Consider the following 19,719-nt stretch of genomic DNA (forward strand, 5'->3'; position numbering starts at 1 on the left):
TATGCAGACCTTACAAGTGGGTTTGACAACTGTTTATATTCTGAAGAAAAAACAAACTTAAGTGCATTTCAAATCTTGAATAAACTAAATGAAAAAGTAAAATAAATTAAGTTACTGATTGCAAAGATTTAAGAGATTTTTCATGTGCATAACAAAAAAATCAATCTTAAAGAAATTATGGCCAATTAATATTAAGCATCACTTGTAGCTGTAATCGAATCTTATTTTCCAAATCTTTGGGGATTCGGACATTCCCACATGAAAGCCCTTGACAGGTCACATGAAAAACACACAACTCAACAAAACACTTTGATAACACAAGCTTGTGGCTTAAATAGTCTAAAAATATCTGCTGTACATATATGACACAATTATTTACATAAAGTTTGTTAATGATTTATGCGTGCACATACGTTCACCTGTAGACCTCTCGAGACTAGAACTTTGAATGGAAACTTAAGTCAAGAGCCTCTGATACTGTAATCAGATTAAATGAGGCATTCTTTAAAAAAAAAAAAAAATGTTTGCAGAGAAAAACTGAGAGCTTGTGGGTTTTTTAGGTATGAATTGGATTCTCAACAGAGGGTTAATAACTTAATAGACCAAAGAATTTCTCCCGAGCAAAAAAGGACAATAGCACATGCATACAAAATTGTGAGAGTGGCCTGAATATTTGCCAATTTGTCTTGATAGTTTAAAAGGGTTTTTATATTTTCCTTGTCTGAGAATTTAGACGATAGAAAACGTCAAATACTGACAAAGGCCTTGTTGAAACAAAAAAAGATATTGGTACAAATCAAACATCGCGTTTTTCTTCTCTCATGGGTCAGGAATTTCTCCAGGCATGCATGAAAGGACACCTTCTACGAACGAATCAAACGTGGCCATTACAGTGCTCCCCGATCCACAGTCGTTTCTCTGTAAATAAGCTTTTTCACTCCGCTTGTACAAAACGCTGCACCTGCTCCCAGAGGTTTTGAGTAGAAATGAAAAAAGAGAGTTTGCATAGAGTCTTAAGGGAACCTACAGAAATGAGTTTGTTGGCTTCCGTCAAACATTGTCGAACTTGTGTTTAAGGTAGTCCTTCATGACCTTGGCAATGGGCAGATCTTCCAGAAACTTTAGGCTCTGCAAGCCGATGCACTGCCGGATCTTTATCCTGCACAGATCCTGCAAAGTCCTGGGTTGCCCTGAAACAACAATTGTCAGGTTAAATTCAATCTATGTTGACATGTAATAAAAACTGAATGATTGCATTCCTGCACATTAACTAATTTAAACTGATAATAGAGAAAAACGTACAAAAATACCAAAGATTGGTGGCTACAGCAGGGTAACTATAGTTAACAAACTAAAACCATAAAAAAATGTTGCTTGAAATACATTTTTATTTATTTATTTTAATACTCTTTTTATTTCAGATAGTTGCCAAGGGAGCATTTCTCATTTTCATTGATGTACTAAAATAACTAAAACTGAAATAGAAATTAATAAAAACTATATAGACACATAGAAATAAAAACGTTTAAAAATTACAAAAACACAACAAATTTATAACAGAATATTAAGCACGAGATAAACAAAATGTGAATGGCAACCTCACACAGATCATACAAAAAGAAAATTGTGACAACATTAAAACACTCTCCAAAATGCACCAAATGCAAGCAAACTCTGTCAAGTTAAAATTATAATAATATTTTAAAGTCAATTTATAATGTAAAGAGGACAGTCTGACCCTTGTGTGTTTATCTGCCATTAAAATCAAAGTATATGCTGTATATTCAGGGTGAAGCAGAACAAAGTTTGATGTTTCATAGATACAGCAGTAAAAACCAGACATTCAATTAAAACAAATTGGCACAGAAAACCACCAATATTACAAGTAGCCATCGGGGGAGGAAACAAAATAAAAATAAACGTTTTTTGTTTTTTTGCATTTGTCATCTTAAAAGATATCAGGAAAGTTCTGCAATGAGTTCCAGGAACCCGGTGCACAGAGTTTATCAGTTTTAATGGGCCAGTTTTTCCATCCCAACACAATATGGCACAGGCTGAGCTTCCACAAATGAAGCCAGCTGGAAAAACCACTACAAAGAGCTGGAGACGGCCATCTGCAGCCCCTGTCTTCTGTCAGTCTCAATGCCTTACCAAAAGCTTGCAACTATAGGTGACGGCAGAGAAAGCGAAATGAAATCAGTGCGTATTCTCACAGAGGCGAACCGGTCACTCCCTTCAAGACATGAAGTCATGCTCTCAAAGTCTGAGCCGTCGATGTAAATACAGCCGCTGAAGTGCCTTTTTAATAAATAATCAAGGTGAAATCGGATCAGGCTGAATGAGTTGACAGCGAGTAAATGTCTGCGACAGACAGGTGGCTTTGATATGGCGATATCAAAGTTGAAGCGGTGCACAGGAATGTGGCCATTGTTGCGTACTTGATCATTAGTGCTTCAGGTAACACGGCTCGCTTTTCTCAGATGACCGATTGTTCTGTGTGGGGGATAGAGATCATAATGGTGTACGTTCGGGAGGTTAGGCCATTGCTCAACTTACAGATCAGCTGCTGCTCTTCGTGAGATTTGACATATTTCTAGAGGAAAGAGTGAATATGACCTCTTTTGATGATGCTCTTTTTGTTAACCTTTGAGGTTTAATGCTTCACGCTTGACTTGATTGGAGCTCTCTTCAAACTTATATCTGTAATGAGTGTCAATGTGTAACAGAAAAATTAAAGCTTCGAAGGTGTAATTTGCTAAGGCAAGCTCATTAGTTACTGTCGTTAAAAAAAACAATAATCAAAACTTGCAATTAAATATAAGAAAAAGAAATACACACACATGCATACATATATGTGTGTGTGTATATATACACACTCGAAAGAGCAAAGTATACCAACTATAATGTGCACTGCAATTAGGGCTGTGTATCAGCAATTACTTCATATATGATACACATCAATATTTAATATATTTCTGTGTGCATCACTAAATCATATTTGGATTGCAATTTAAACTGCAGCAAACACACAAGAGACACTGATTTATGGAGGGAACTGAATCTGATGAAATTTTTGTAATTAATAAGGTTTAATAGCTTCACATCGACTTCAAAAGTTATAACCTTGAAGTTTAGTTGAGCTGAACCAAACTTTTCCTTTCAAGAAAAAATCTTGCTAAAAGGTGTCTTCTTCAAAAGGTAAACTGCCAAAAAAAAAAACCCAACTTTGTAAAGGAACAAAAAGTAAACCAACTATATTGTGAAATTTAGACAATGTATATCATGTTATGCAACTTAATCTTTGAAGTTTTAGATTTTCACGTTTGGCTTCAAAGAAGCTTTCATTTAAAAATGAAAAAAAAAAGTACATATTTGAAAATGTTATTTGTTTAATTGTTTTTTTCTTAACTATAATAGTTAAATATTTAACAAGTTAAACATTTATTATTTCCACAAGTAATGCTCAGTCAGTACTAATTGTAGTGCACTTTAGAGTTGCAGTTTATTTTTCATTCTTTTGCAAACTTGCATTTTTATTTGAAACAAATATTGTTTATTGACAGCTTTAATAATCATTTTAGTTAATCGTTTAAAAATAGTTAAACAACTTACAATTTAGTTGAACTATTTTTAAACGATTAATAAAATGATTATTAAAGCCGCCAATAAAATGATTAATAAGCTGCATTACTTGTGTAAATGTTAAATGTTTAACTTGTTAAATATTTTTGAAAGAAGTCTTTTATGATCACCAAGCTTGCATTTATTTGATCAAAAACACAGTAAAACATTTTATTAGGATTCTTTGATTAATAGAAAGTTCAAAAGAACAGTATTTATTTTAAATAAAAATTAAAAACATTTTTAACTTTGTAACATTATAAATGTCCTTGCTGATTAAATATTAATTAATTCAATTCTACCATAATATTAGAGATCAATGTGCAAAAATATAGTCACCCACTAAAATAAAGATGAAAGGAAAATCTGAAGAAAATTGTATTTGTTAAATAATTCAATTAGTTCAAAAGTTACTAGCTAAAACGTACTTGAAAATTTGGACTGTTGGTGGCGCTAGAGGATTTGAGAGACCTCAAAAGAGTACTGTCACCTAGAATACTGAGACCCTCCCTAATCAGTGTGCCAAACTTTTTTACTATTACCATCTACTAAAAAATGAGGAACAATGCTGACAGTCCACATATAAAGATTTAGAGGAAGAAGAACCTACTTGTGACCTCCTGCAGGAAGTCCAGACAGGGCCGACTGATGCCAGACATGCTGACGGAAACAGCCACGGGGGTCTGGCCCTCGTAGTTGCGTGTGTTGGTATCGGCCCCGTACGTGTACAGCATCTGAGCGCACAGCACATCGTCTCTGAGGGCCGACAGGTGCAGCGGCGTCTGTCCGTCCTCCAGCCGGCCCAGGTTAGTGTCCGCTCCCCGCTGCAGGAACATGCGACAGTACGAGTGGTTGCCCTTGATGACGGCGTAACGCAACAAGAAGCCGTTCTGAATGTCTATGTTGGCATTGTGGTCGAGCAGAATGCGCACACAGCTGGAGCGCTCGCGGATAATGGCCAGCTGGAGCGGCGTCGTGCCTTTGTCGCTGAGCGGGTCCACCTCGGCTTTGAACTCTAAGAGGAGACGCACGAAGGAGTCGCGGCCGTAGTGGGCCGCCACGTGCAAAGGAGTCCAGCCGTCATTGCTCTTGGCATTGATGATGTCGCTGCGATACTCGGACTCCAGCATGAGGCGGGCGATGCGGGCACGGCCGTGCATGGCAGCATAATGCAGAGCTGTGAAGCCTCCGATAAAATCCTTCACTGTGGGGTCCGCTGGAGATCACAAAGAAAAAAACAGCTTGAAGAATAAACACATGACAAAATCAAACTAATTTAACTGACAAAAAAAAAAAAAGATGATATATATGCATTAGCCCTACTATTATTACACAAGTCAATCTGCATTTATATACATCTATCTTTCTTTGCAGTAATGTGTAACGTAAGCTCTCTAACATTGGACATTTCAAAATGTACTTAAATCTTAAAATGCCATGTGAAATTGAAAAAAATAAATAAAAGTTACAATTGCATTATGATAGGCTATACTTGCTTTCAACATGATTAAAAAATTAACAACATAATATAAAAATAATTAGGCTATTTCTTTACTATATTATGTAGGCTGGATTCCAAAAACATGAATGGAAGTGGACTTAAGATATATAAAATAGTAATGTTTAGAACATTACATTCATGTCATTCTATCATGTACAATATTTGTATACAAAGACTAAAAGGAATCCTTTTTATTTATTTTTAACTCTTAAATGTTAATAAATGACTACAGTTACAGTCCCTTAAATTGTTGGTCATAATTATTTGTATGACATTTAGCTAGCTAAAAGTTCATACTTCTGTGCTCTTACAGCTTTTGACCAAATCATTTCAACGATTTATCTATCATTTTCCAGTAGTTATGAGTAAATATGTAAAATATGTTAAACTAAACTTAACTAGAAACATTTATATTAACTACAGGAAATTCAATTACATTTCCTGACAAAAAAATCAATCAATCTGATTCAGGGTTTCTACAGGTTTAATGGTAGATTTAATACGTTTTAAGACCAACTAAAGAAACACAATGAGTTGTAATAGCAACACTTCCAACAGATATCTGTTACTTTTTAATTCATTTTTACAAAATAAGTCGCTTGAATGCCTCTGCTCCCAACCACTAGAATATAGAATAACTTTTATAGTAAATTCTGATCAAACTGCAAAAAAGTGCTGTTCTTCCTCAATGTTTTTGTCTTGTTTTCCAGTGCTAATGTCTTAGATTCTTAAATCAAGACGCATTTACTTGAGATGCGAAATGACGTTAAATATGAAGCAAAAAAATATGTTTTTTGTGGAATTGATCAAAATTAAGTGAGTTTATGATTAAAAGAAGAACAAATATCTGCCAGTGAGCTCAGAAAAATCAACTTAATTCAAATGGAAGTTTTCATAAGAAATACTGAGAAAATAAATATTTCATAAAGAAATACTTAGGGACGATATTCATTGTTTTGCAATGCATGTGACATTTTAATGCCATGACTTTAAATGCCATGAATTCATTTCTGCTCTGATTGAAGGCCTTAATTTGTGTAAGGGCGAATTAAAGCATTAAACTTATTCTGAATCTCAATAAGGAAAAGAGGACGGTGCAACTGTACAGTTAAACACTTAATTGTGGATCATTCTATCTGCAGATCTTTTGATAAAAATAGCTGTTTTATAGCGCCCCCTAACGTCTAGCATGCATTAGCACACTTAAACATGAACATCAGAACAGTATTGTCTATTTTAGCAACGTAATACCAGTTTAGTATTTTAAGGGATTAAGAGATGACAAGATAGGAAACAATTTTAATGCAAGAGTGTAAAATATCACCTCAGCCACCGTTGTGAACTGGTTATCAAGAGTGTGCCATTGAGAAAAAGTACTTGATCATTGTGAAATCAAATTTACCCAAGGAGAGGAATCATATTCAAACTATATACTGATTAATACACATTAAACAATGCATTTTCATTACGCTTTGTTGTCTTTTTTGGAGCTTGGTAGTTTAAATCTCCATCTACTTTTAGTGTGTGGAAAACAGAAGCCTGTGTTTTAAAAATAGGGATAATAATACAGGGCCCGAATTACTTTAGGGTAAGTAACATAACGACAATTTTTGGGGAGAACGTATTCCTTCAAGAGCCACCTTCAGCAAGCCAACCACAGTTTATAATAAGTGTCAATCTAGGCCGGTCATTTGAGATATTTTCTCACAAAGTGACATTAAATCAGACTTGCCCATCTCCCCACTGTCCTAAAGCAACCAAACCTTTACCTCCGTGTTCGAGGAACACGCGCACGCATCGCTCCTTGCCCTTCGCCGCAGAGAAGTGCAGCAGCGTCCAGCCGTTGGCGTCTCTGATCTTGGGCGAGTAGCCCTGCTCCAGCATCTTGCGGACAGTGTAGACATCGCCGGCCGCCACCGCCGCCTGGATCTGCAGCTCCTCCTGTAACTCTGGGTTCCTTCTGCAGTGATGGTTCAGCATCCTGTCACATCTCGCAGTACGGGCGTCAGACGCTCCTGTGTCCCTGCAGACAAACACACGGATGACATTACTGATAGACAAGCTCCTCATTATAAAATCAAAGGATGATCAATTATGTATGTTCTGAAAAAAATGCAGCCAGAGTGTTTACATTTTTTAGAGGAATCAACTACAAATGTCTCAAAGGAAATTTTTAATACAACTTTTCCATGTCCAATATAGATACCAATACTGCAACCTTAAGTATCTGCCGATACCAATACAATTTGTATTCTTGATCAGCTTAGAATATCGATTTCTCATTAATTTACTAACTACTCACTGCTTCATTATTAAAGGTGCTCTACGTAACTTTTAGCGGCCTCTAGTGGTGATGTTTCAGATTGCAACCAAATTTTACAAGAGCGCTCGTGCTCGAACTCATAGACAATACCGTCTATTACGCAAATATCTCGGCGAATACTTGACGGATTCGGCGAGCACCGAGCTCGTTGGGACCATCTAGTCGAGCTGAAAAGAACCATATAGGTTCCATAGTTTTTGGTGGTGTTTTCGCGGAGATATTAGCAGAAAACCATCGGGCGCGCTGCAAAATTGCGGACGCCAGTGACGTCACGATCTCAGAAGAAAATCGCTCGTATCTCTGGAACGCAAAGACCCAGAGAGCTCAAATTCGGGGGAGGAGGTCCCAGGGGAACCCTTGCCCGAACGCTAGAGTGGCGGGCCTCGGGGACGCCCCCTACCGGATCGCCGTTCGCTGGGACCCCCGATTTCGAACAGCTATAACTCGGGGAGCCGGGCGAGTTGGACCTCGGGGGTGGGCTCGTTCGAAAGGCCCCGTCCAGCACTACGAACGATTAGAGTCTTGGGAATATTGATCAAAGATTGACTGAGATATAAGCCGAAAAACGTGCGCCTTTAACTGGACGTAACTCCCTGACCGTCTACAATAGACTGTATGAGGCTCGGGAGCGCGCATGCACGTCACATCCGTTGGATTTCGCGGTAAATCCGACCCGGAGACTTCACATAGAAATAGGAATACTGGCCTTCAGAGGTAATAGCAAAACTCAACAAGTAGATCATTTTAATGTGTGATTACAACCCCTTCACACACAGGCAATAAAAAAAGGATTCATTTTAGTAGAAAAGTTACATAGAGCACCTTTAATAAAAGAAAAACATATGCATAAAATATTACATAAGATTTTAGAATTACTGTTAATTTGAATGCTGCATTTAAATCGAATGCTTTGAATGTCACAGGCTCTATAATATATATAGGCCACGTGTGTGTGTGTGTGTGTGTGTAAAATATATAAAACACAAATAAAACTAGGCTACTGGATACAGCACTAATATTAACAAGTGAATGTGTATAGACCTCTTACTGGTAAAATCTTAATAAAAAACACAATTATAAATTACTATGTGTGTTACAAGAATGTCAGCATACTTAAAATCTTATGAGCCATACATTTGAGATAAATATTACATATTTATCATACGAGATAATTACTACATAAATATATAAACACTATAAACAGTGTTTCATTGGAATGTATGACGCTGATTTTAATATATTTCTTTAAGAATACAACATGATAGATATGATAGAACAAATACATTGACTAAGTATTAATTATCTTTGATTGCAAAAAAAACAGTATGAAAAGAAAACAATTGCACATCACTTTTAAAAATAGTCTTGCATGGAAAGTGCATCTATGCACTTATGGAAAGTACTGAGATAGTTGCGTTGCATGAAGGCAAATCCATTAAACCACCCATAAACAAGCTCAGACAACATAAACATGTTAATATAAAACAAGATGACAGAAATTACAAATTAGTAAATATTTAAAAACATTGCCTACTACAGATAATTAGAAATTACAAAATTACCGTTCATTAATGTCTTGTAGATCTAAAACAGCCTTTGAGTTCTGCATCCATATTCATATCCCCTTCAGAACTCCATTCTAGAGATGCGGAGTAATATAGAAATATCATCATCATCAACATGATTCAATTTCATTCATCATTTATATAATATCTTTTCATTTATATGTATTAATATATATTAATGCAGATTCATATAGATATTTACATAATCCTCATTTAGCCACACCTAATTGGTTACGTCTCATTTACACACTTATCTGTCATTAAATTGATCAGCTCTCTGTCTAGAAGCAAACATTTACTGCCACCCATCAGTTCACAATGTAATTGTCTTTCAGACTCTGAAAAAACAGCTGCAGCGAGCATTTGCACACCTACATCTACCTTTAACAACATAAATGTTCAATAACATATGTGATGTATACCATCAACTGCAGTTTAACCTGTTTAATCACCTCAAATAAAGTAAATAAAAGGTAAACAACCCTGTTTGTAGCTGCTGCACTGAGAACAATGAATCTGTTAGCTGGTGTGCTAAACCAGCTGTGGCAGCTAAAATGAGCCTAAAACAAATACTAAAGCTGCTCTTTTTTAGAGACACACATAACACATTTTAATATCACTGCAATAAATGATACGATAACTCTAACACTTATCATTAAACTGAAGGAGAATCTGACAAACTCTGTGATTGACATACACTGTTACTGCATTAGCATTGTTAGCATTTAGCCAGCGGTTTTTGACCATTCTCAGAAGAACACTGCTTTTAAAGTTATTCAAACTCTCTTAACCTGTGGCGAGAGGATAAAATTAACGACATCTGCTTAATTAACACAATAATAACTCGGGGGACAGTGAAATAAAAATATATAATATACATACAGAGTACAAATACAGTCAGGTAGCCATGAACACCATCTCCAAGGCTTCAAACCGCAACAACCAATCAGATTCGAGCTGTCAAATACGTCATGCATACATCATACCGCTGCAAAATAAAACGCCGAAAGGTTAGAGTTTTGCGACAATTTTGGCCGGATAATGGCAAACAGCATTCCATGTGCTTTATGGAGGCGTTTGTTCATGTTGGATTTTTTTAATCACTGTTGAAGAAAAACTGGGGTTTTAACTGATTTTTCCTAAAAGCTGTTCATTACATTATAAATTCTGCTTTAACGCAGCATCTTTCTACAGATCACGTATGTCAGTGGATTCTAACCCATTTTTTATACGAAAATCTCTAAACAATCTCTACCGACCTGTAAATATGAGGTTATTTGTCCATTTATGATCTTCTTGTCTATTATATTTATTTCTTGCAGAGACTGATGAAGTGGCTGCTCGGGAACATAAACAGGATATTGAGAAACTTGGAAATTCATCATAAATCACGTAAGCAAAGAAGATGCTGCAACTGCAAGCAATACATTTGTGATTTTAGGATATTTTGGAATAGCACATATACAATGTCTTTAAGTACTTTAAGGGAAGAATCATACTTTTTTAATTCTTGCAAATTCATTTAAACACAAAAGTAGAGTGTTGCACATTGACTTAATTTCATTCTGTCTTATTGAACTAGCAAGCCAATCAACTCATTTTGTAATTTTGCTGGCCATAACTTTGGTCATTCTGTCTTTGGCTTAAAGAGATAGTTCTCCCAAAAGTGTAAATTCTGTCATTAATTACTCGCCCTCATGTCGTTCCAAACCCAGAAGACTTTCGTTCATCTTCGGAACACAAAATTTAAGATCTTTTTATTAAATCTGAGAGCTACGCAACTGACACTTTGACACTTCAAAAAGTTCACAAATAGATATTAAAATCATTGAAGATTCAATCACCCTTATTGGTTCTTGCAGAAGCTCAAACTTGCTGAGTAATACACCGAATGAACCTCATTGGTTCTCGCACATCAAGCGAACATGCTTGAGCTTCTGTTTACCACAACTGATGTGAGAGTTGATGAAGGTTTGTATGTGAATGTGAAATGACAGTATTTTCATTTTTCGGTGAACTAACCCCTTTAAAGCAGTTCATTTATTAATGAATTTTAATTATACTCACAATAACAAATGGCTGCTTTTTTAAAGTCTGACACATTCAGGACTAAATTCAGGATATAACTTTGTCTAACTAAATTTGGCATGTCTTTTAGAACTTTACAGAGCCAAAATTTTTGATTTGCAGATATAAAATGTCTTTGTATAGCCCTAGAAACTAAGTGCTCTGGCCTTCTTAGCCATTCAGAAATGCTCTCTCTCTCTCTGTCAATCGTTTTTCACAGTCAGGTTTGCTGACATCAAATTGTCTAACATGTTCATGAAGGGGGAGTTTTTTTAGAAGAAGCATGTGGTTGAAGAGATGGGTTGGTACAGTACAATTCAGTGGCTTTAGTCTTATTAATGCATAACAACATTAACAAATTACAGGTCATATCTACAGTAGTTTTGTTTAAACACAAGTTCGAGCATGAAAAACTGATTATCATTAGTTTGAACCTTTTTTTTCACAGTGTCTCAGCATGGATGCTGCAGGATTGGATTTCCAAGCCATTTTCAGGCTGTTACGTACAGGATCTGCTCCCAGCCTGAGCAGTGAAGAGCTCTCCAGCAGAATCTCATCGTGTGTTGATCAAACAGCAAACACTCCTGCTCCGTCTGTCACACACAGAGACCTCATGTGCTTGTGTCTCACTCTAATTGAGGCCATCATTAACAGGCTGACAGCACACAGTCTGCCACAAGATGTCACAATATTCTATGAAGATGTCAAAAGGAGACTGTTTGAAGAAATGAATCTGATGGCAAAACTGGTATGTTTAATCAAATTAAACAAATAAGTAACATTATTTTAATTAATAAAAATGTTTTGTTTTTTTGATAGAGTTTTTGGTAATACTTTTTTTTACAGTGTCCCTGTTACACATCTTACATGTACTTACTATAGTAATATCAGTATGCATAATTACAAGCGACTAACCTTAAACCAAACCCTAACACTAATTATACACTAAGTACATATTGTTAATTAATTTTACTCAGTACTTATTTGTATAAGTACACTGTAACCCCCCCCCCCCCCCCAAAAAAAAAACTAAAACATCTATCTATCTATCTGATTTAAAACAATATATATTTAAAACATATATTTTATCCCTACCGAGAATAATGGGAATTACAAAATAATAATAAAAAATTAACAAAATGGCCAAACACATTATGGTAAAGTGAATTTACAAGTCATTTCAGTTTTTTTTTTATTTGTGCATAGAAACTTCTTAATTTTATTGAAAATAATAGCACAATGCAAAAAATATAATGGGTGATGTGTTAAATTTATTTTGTGTAAAATATATTTTCTTATTGTTTTTCTTTTCTTTTAAGTCATGTCACCTTTATTCCTGTAGCACTTTATACAGTACAATACAGGTTGTTTCGAAGCAGCTTCACATTAATAAACAGGAGAATAACTGAATTAATGATGTAAACTTCTTCAAATATAAGACAAGTTCAAATTAGCAGCTGTAGCAAGATAAAAGTGTTCTTATTCAGCTCAGTTCAGTTTAATGTTGATTTAGTTCGGTTCCATAAGTGTGTGAAGTTCATTAATTATAGAACTGGTTCAATTCAGCTGTAAGCATCTCTTAAGAAGACAATAGTGTCGTCATTCAGCTCGAGTCAGTTCAATGTTGATTCAGTTCTGTTCAATAGTGGTGTAGTAGATGTTGCAAACTGCATCACTTTGGAATTTTTTTTATAGACAAAATGTGACTTGGGCAAGCTTGTGATTATACATTAAGCCTAGAGTTTAATGTAGAGACCCTATAGCTGTTCATTTCATATCTGTCAGTTTGAACATGTTTTTTGACCCATTATACAGGTTTCTCTCCTCAACTGTCAAGACCAGCTGGTGTCTCATTTATCTGCAAAGTGTATATCAGTCTATGTCATCAGTGACATTTCCATCAATGTGAGTATTAACTTGGACTGGCAACTACTCCATCTGAGTATTATGAGGGTTTGATATATTATGAATGCTTTCTCTGTTTCTCTCTCTCAAGCAGTGTGGGTTCACTAAGTGCTGTAATTGTTGATTATAGGGAGGCAGCAGCTCAATCTGGAGACACAGGTGTGCTGAAGTGTTTCAGAAACCATCAGCCAGCAGTGAACTGGACTCCTGTCTGTGGTCACTGACTGCTGTGATTAAAGGAGTGCTGAGAGGAGAAATATGCCAGAGGAAAACAGGTACTGAAGTGTGTTCACATACAGTTGTAGATATAGTTGTTTTAGTATCCTCATGTAAATGTAGTGGAACCTTACAAAAGGTTTTATCTGAGGTGGCAAGACAGGCATGACCTCTTAGAAAAATATGGATAATTGACTGAATATGTAGTAATTACGATGTAAATAACTCACTCAGACATCATGACTTTCACTTATATCTGAATCTAAATTGAAAATTCATCTTGAAATGACTTGAAAACAAGAAATGATGCTTAGTAGCTGGGTTAAATTTCTGCCGTCAGCATGTTTACCGATTTGTTGGAGAATTATTCTCATACCATTATTTATTTCATGTTGGTAGGTATTGTCATTATTATTATTATTATTATTATATATAATAATAATAATAAAGCAATACCTTTTGCCATGAAATGAGGTGACTTATTAATATTACAATTTGTATTATTATAGATATAAAACATTATTATTATCCAAAATAAACAAGTAATTTCCAGTATGAAAAAAATAACGATTTGAGACTGATAAGAGAATAAATTATCATTATCTGATTATTAAACCATTGTTTTTTCATGTTGGAAGTTGTTTTATTATTATCAATAATAATAATAAATGTCTTTGTTGTTATTACTATTAGAATGACAGTCAAACAACAGCTAGTAGTTACAAATAAAAGTTACACAAAAGATTGTAGTTATTTTTGAAGCAATATAAAAATAATTTTAAAAAATGCATAAATAATTGTAGACTTAGTTTAATGTATAATGTGTTCAGATAAACATAAAAAATATTATTGTATAGCATGAATTTACTTTGGATTAAACAACCAATTTTTGCCTTCTCATTTCAGAGGACATGATCTCTTAATTCCAGCTGCTTGTTTGTCTTCTCCATAGATGTTTTGATGAAGCTTCTTTCTGGATTGGATGCCTCCATCACTTCCTTGCACACCAACCTTCTGACTCAAGACACACAGGACCCTCACAAAAGAGAACTGATGAATCTTTCTAAAACCATGTGTGAGTTCTTCGACCTCCTTGAAGTCCTCAGCGCTGCCCGGCTCAGATATGGAGTCTGTTCTTCTGTTCAGAGAGTCATATTTGTTCAGTCGCGAGCGCTCCTTCGTGTCATGAGAACAGATGTGGAATATTTTGTGAAGAAACGAGCACTGCTTCTTCTAAAGAAAAGTCTTCTACGGAGAGCCGGGGACGATTGGGCTTTAGGTGAAGCTCAGTCTGCGCCACATGACGATCACAGCCTGACTGAGGACATGTTGACCATGGCAGATGGAGTGTTACTGGAAGTGAATGCAGGCTGGCTCAAGGAAGTGCCTGTGAAAGCTCAGGCCAGTTTCTTTGGTGGGAACTGTGATGTAAGACTCGCTGGGACGCAGAAGGACGATGTGATACTGAGAGCCGTGAGCCTGATTTTGCTGAAGTCACTAGAAATAAACATTCAGCGCCTTCATTGGAAAGGTAACTGTCATTTATTAGTTTTCACATCATCATAGTAACAACTGGACAACAGATTTGGTATAGTTTGAAAACTGTTTTATATGCTATAGGGTTGCTAAGGTATTCTGAATGATATAGAATAGAAATTACACTTATTTTTAAGAAATGCAGAACATTTGCTATTGTGAAAAACCAGTTTAGATATAGTACTCTTACATTTTTTTGCAATAAATCATGAACGTTGTTCCATATGATTGTGCCACCCATGTTGTTATTGTTGTTTAACTAAAACTTTTTTAAATGGTTTTCATTACTCTAAATAAAGCTGAAATTAAATATAAATATTGGATGAAAACTTAATACCTTGGCCTTAGAAAATAAACTGAAATATAAAGTGAAAGTATTAAAATTACTAAAATAAAAATAAATGAAAGATAAATAAAAAAAATAAATTTAAATGGTCAAAAACACAACAAAATTACTAAAATACAAACTAATTTAAATATATATATATTTTTAAAAAATAAAATCTCATTAAAAATATTAATAAATACTATAAAAGTACCACAGTAGTTCTGTCTCAAATGAATTGCATGTTTTGAATTATTTGGAAGCACTGATTCACAACGCATTTGTAAGAATGTTTGCTTGCATGTGTGAAGCATAAATGTAACTTTCTAGTCCTTCACCTAGTCCTAGTTAAAAATAAAACATGCCATTTAATAATTTACAACAGCAGGGGGCAATGTATCTCTTCGTAATACATGTCTTTCCTGTGTTTCCAGGATCTCAGAGTGACATTGACATCCATCAGTATTTAATAGAGCTCATGTCATTCCTCCAGCGTCACGGGACTCTGATGTCTGCAGACACTCACAGCTGCTCCTGGGTGTCTGTAGTATTTGCTGAACAGGATGATGACATGATAGAATCAAGCAAGACTTTGATTGGCTTGTATTTATATCAAAAAAGGTTTGGAATCTGTTTTATAAATCCTGCTATAATGTACCCAGAACTATATCTCTTCCAACTGATATGGGTATTTCCAGAGGTATTAATGTACAGCATTGCTGAAATTAAATCAAACTCAAATATTTGGGCAGTCAGAGTTGATGTATTTCACAAAAAAGAAAAAAAAAAATTTACCAATCCAGTTGGAAGATTTCAAACAGGTTTGATATTTTGAGTCAATTTTAGAACACATATTGTTTTTATTTGTCACATGTCTCCTAGCAGTATTGTTGTGTGAGTTTGTTGTGTTCAGAACGACTTGAAAGAATGATCCTGAGTTGTTTAGTGTATGATGCCTAATTTTTCTCTGTAACCATTTACAAAGCCAGCAAGTATATGATGCCTAGTGTTTTGAAGTCTATTTAGATCCCGGTTTCACAGACAAGGCTTAGATTAAGCCAGGGTTAGGCTTTAGTTTAATTAGCGCATTTAAGTAGCTTTTTAAAACGTGCCTTAGAAAAAAAAACATTACTGGTGTGCATATTGAGACAAAATATGGGCACTGATATATTTTAAGATATGTCAGTGCAAGTTGCTTTCAGTTAAGTTCACTTAAAAATGCATTTTAGTCCTGGACTAGACTTAAGCGTTGTCTCTGAAACAGGGGGTAAAAGTCACAAAGTGTGTTCCAGCCTTAAGTTTAGGAAGTTTCTTGGAATTTTGCTAGAGTTCTGAGGGGTTGCTTGGTATCAAAAACAAGCACAACTAACGATAATGACACAGAGGAACAATAGTGTTGGAATCAATTTCAGAAAAATTTTTTTCCAGCTGATAAACAATGAAAATGTTAACCGCAAATATAATAGAATCCATCCTGTTTTAAAGAGATTGTGCGTTTAATGCGGCAGAGGACAAAACTACAGTTCGTGCTTATGATGTACAGAAAGTTATCGTGCGTTGGTGTGGACACTAATATAGTTATCGTTCTTGGTGTGAACGGACCTTTACAGCTTTAATAGAATAAAGAACTTTATAACAGTTCTAAAAAATATTTTAAAAGGTTTTATTTATTCATCTATTTATTTATTTGTTAAGAAATAAGAAACACTGGCTATTATATATATATTTATATATAAATGAAAATGTTTTTATTAAAAAAAAAAATATATATATCTATAATGTTTTTTTTTTTTATTAACAAATAAAAATAATTTAATGGTAAATGTTTTTTTTTTTCCCTTTTCTTCACAGTTTGAGTTCCTCAGACTCGGGGGTTTGCGTCTGGGGCTGTAACCCTCACTGTCATTTCATACTTCTTCTCCGCTCCCTCTCCTTTGACCACACCGTGCTACTTGACTTCCTCATCTCTTCGGAAACATGTTTCCTGGAATACTGCGTCCACTACCTGAAGCTTCTCCGTGAGGACTGGACAGGCTTGTGTAGGTCTTGTCGTCATATTGAAGATTGTGATGGGAGGCTTGGTGCCACTAGAAGAGGAACTGATCCTTCCGTTCAAGCTCCTTCTGCTAATTCAGAGACGCTGTATGTTGTTCAAGCAGGTAATGAAGTCTCAGTTCCACGACTGGTCGATTATGGGAGCTCAGACGAATCCGATGAGGTTTCTGGGAATACTGATGTAGATTCTGGTAGGACAGATGCTGAAGCATCTTTTTGCCCATCTGGAATGGCGGTAGAACAAGTTCAGACTGAATATGCATCCGAATCTCTGTTAGATAAAGTGTTCGTGTGTCTTATGGACTTGAGGACCACCGTAACTAGACTACATAACAGGGGTCTCTTTCCCTACAACCCTACCTCACTTCTAAAACTGTTAAACAGCGCAGAACTGCAGAGAAACAGGATTAGTTAGTTAGCTTTGACTTTAAGCTAACTAACAGGGATAGATTATGACTGATAAAGAATTATCTGTTCAATTACTGCAGTGAATAAACAATACATTGCTGAACCAAAAGATTATTTTTGCATCAAAATTAATAAGATATAGAGGGACTAAATTAAATATATAATATATATAATTAAATTATTAAATACGGCATGGAATGTTGCAAAAAAATAAAAATGTATGTATCTGTTATATTATATGTAATATTATTTAGCGGAGCTGAGCTAACGTAAACTAATTTTTATGAAATATAATAATCTTATATATTTGTGCTTAGTTCATTCTACTTTTATTCTTTCACCTAAAATGAAAAAGGACACAAAATGCCATGTGAAATATCATTTAAAATGAAAAAAAAAAACTTGCAAGGCATGTTAAACAATTTTATTTTATATTCATTTGTTTAATTTAGTCTGCTAAATCACTCCATAATAAGTTTCCTAACAAAAGCAAATTTTCCAAGAGTCCGTCCTGTGATATTCTGGTATGGCTCCAGTCCCTCATTCAGCATTTGTGTTTGTCTATTTTTTTTCACTCAAAAAGGTATAAACTCTGTGATTACTGTGTATGTAAACCCATATTAACAGCAGGTTTATTCCACTAAATGGGATTGTGGGATTAGGCCAAACACCATCATTTAGCATTTAAATTACATCACAAATTTCCATAATTTTATATGCAAATATCCAGAATCAACATCCGGCAACAGCTTTTCAGAGGGAAAGGCACCACTACTGTAGATCAAACAGCTGTTGCTCACATTAATGTCATAATTAGGCTTGTTAGATGATTAGACTCTCCTCTACTTGAATGTTACTAGCGAACGTTAATTAAATTAAGGATCCCAGAGGATAAAACCTTCAGCTTCGGTCTAGCTCCTCAATATAAACAAACCTGATATAAACTGAGCAATAGACATGAATGATTTCTCAAATAATGTGTTGCTAAAAATATTTTGAACGCGCATAAATTCGTGGTTTCCACAAAAATATTAAGCAGCACAACTGTTTTCAACATTCATAATAATAAGAAATGTTTCTTGAAATCAGCATATTAGAATGATTGAAGGATCATGTGACACTGAAGACTGGAGTAATGATGCTGAAAATTCAGCTTTGCATCACAGGAATAAATTACATTTTACAATATATTCTAATAGAAAACAATTCAATTGCAATAATATTTCATAATATTACTGTAATTTACTTCGTTTTTAATCTAACAAATGCAGCCTCGAGTAAAAAAAAAACTTCCTTCAAAATCAACTTTGACCCCAGAAGAAAGGCAGGAAAAATACTAAATATAAATAATATAGTGCTACAAAAACAAATGATCATAGAGCAAAATAATTCTGGTGGAAATGTATCTATTGCTTAGAAGTCAGCAAAATTAGATTAAAAAGGGGAAAAGATTACATAAGGGTTCACTTGCAGTGCGAATAAATATGATTTATGTCAACCACAATGTATGGATTGAGTTTCACCAATTTAGGAGACATTTAAGAAGTAGAATTTAATTGTTTCTATTCTGTTTCATCATGTTTATAAGTTTGATAGGATCTATGCACTTTCAGGATGAAGGGTTGGTCAAAATCCCTTGCCTCTTCAAATACATATATAATCATATATCATTTTGAATGGTTATATACTTCCTTTATAAAAATCAATAATCAAATATATTCATTATCACATAATAATTTTTATATTCTTTGTGCCTGTGAAATTATATTTTCTTAAATGCATGGATGCAAGTAACCAGTTTCTTTTAGGTGCATTCCAATCTTACTTTGAGATTGCACGTAGTACACGCAGGACACGAAGGCCACGTAACCCACAAGGCCGTTTGTCTCTTTCTCTGGGATCAGTAGAAAGGTTAGAGGGTCCTAAAGGCAGCGTGGACACATGATCCTTCGCTGGACATATGGTCAAGCTATATTGAGCGTTACTATCAAACTTTAATTGTTGTATTAAAATGTATTCTTTCCAGTATATTTCCTTCCTTGGGAGTAAATGCCAGTGATCTGTTTTTCTCCCAAACGAGTGAATGTTTTAGCATTATGTTTTGGTATACTTAACTGATAATAAGGAGCTCAGACTCTCTTCAGCCTTGATGGGAGCTGTTATTTGCTAGTGTCTGTTATTTGTGTGTGTGTGCGTA

At 34.9% G+C, this 19,719-nt stretch overlaps 2 protein-coding genes across 2 annotated transcripts; one reads left to right on the plus strand and one right to left on the minus strand.

The window, feature by feature from the left end:
- Positions 1-552: 552 nt before the first annotated feature.
- Positions 553-9,972, minus strand: asb7 (ankyrin repeat and SOCS box containing 7). The gene is made up of 5 exons (XM_056239553.1): positions 9,893-9,972; positions 9,008-9,084; positions 6,892-7,145; positions 4,232-4,837; positions 553-1,190 (listed from the first exon to the last, which is right to left on the minus strand). Exons 2-5 carry the CDS (start codon positions 9,052-9,054, stop codon positions 1,051-1,053), a joined length of 1,047 nt encoding a protein of 348 aa, XP_056095528.1. The 5' UTR covers positions 9,055-9,084; positions 9,893-9,972; the 3' UTR covers positions 553-1,050.
- Positions 9,973-10,880: 908 nt separating this feature from the next.
- Positions 10,881-17,529, plus strand: lins1 (lines homolog 1). Its single transcript, XM_056239595.1, has 8 exons — positions 10,881-10,981; positions 11,526-11,825; positions 12,893-12,982; positions 13,113-13,257; positions 14,151-14,729; positions 15,494-15,680; positions 16,911-17,098; positions 17,219-17,529. The coding sequence occupies exons 1-8, from the start codon at positions 10,976-10,978 to the stop codon at positions 17,527-17,529; spliced, it is 1,806 nt and encodes a 601-aa protein (XP_056095570.1). The 5' UTR covers positions 10,881-10,975.
- Positions 17,530-19,719: the final 2,190 nt, after the last annotated feature.

Source organism: Rhinichthys klamathensis, unplaced genomic scaffold, assembly GCF_029890125.1.
Source record: "Rhinichthys klamathensis goyatoka isolate OS25496 unplaced genomic scaffold, OSU_Roscu_1.1 h1tg000567l_1, whole genome shotgun sequence".
In the NCBI taxonomy this organism is placed as follows: Eukaryota; Metazoa; Chordata; class Actinopteri; order Cypriniformes; family Leuciscidae; genus Rhinichthys; species Rhinichthys klamathensis.

What these genes read in the sequence shown, in the direction of transcription:
- lins1 (XM_056239595.1), top strand. An exon ending in TGAATCTGATGGCAAAACTG is followed by an intron (nt 11,826 to 12,892) that starts GTATGTTTAATC and finishes CCCATTATACAG; the next exon opens with GTTTCTCTCCTCAACTGTCA. An exon ending in TGAGGACTGGACAGGCTTGT is followed by an intron (nt 17,099 to 17,218) that starts GTAGGTCTTGTC and finishes TTGTTCAAGCAG; the next exon opens with GTAATGAAGTCTCAGTTCCA.
- asb7 (XM_056239553.1), bottom strand. Translation starts at nt 9,054, where the DNA reads ATGCAGAACTCAAAGGCTGTTTTAGATCTACAAGACATTAATGAACG. An exon ending in CTACAAGACATTAATGAACG is followed by an intron (nt 7,146 to 9,007) that starts GTAATTTTGTAA and finishes GTTTGTCTGCAG; the next exon opens with GGACACAGGAGCGTCTGACG. An exon ending in CGTGTTCCTCGAACACGGAG is followed by an intron (nt 4,838 to 6,891) that starts GTAAAGGTTTGG and finishes TGTGATCTCCAG; the next exon opens with CGGACCCCACAGTGAAGGAT.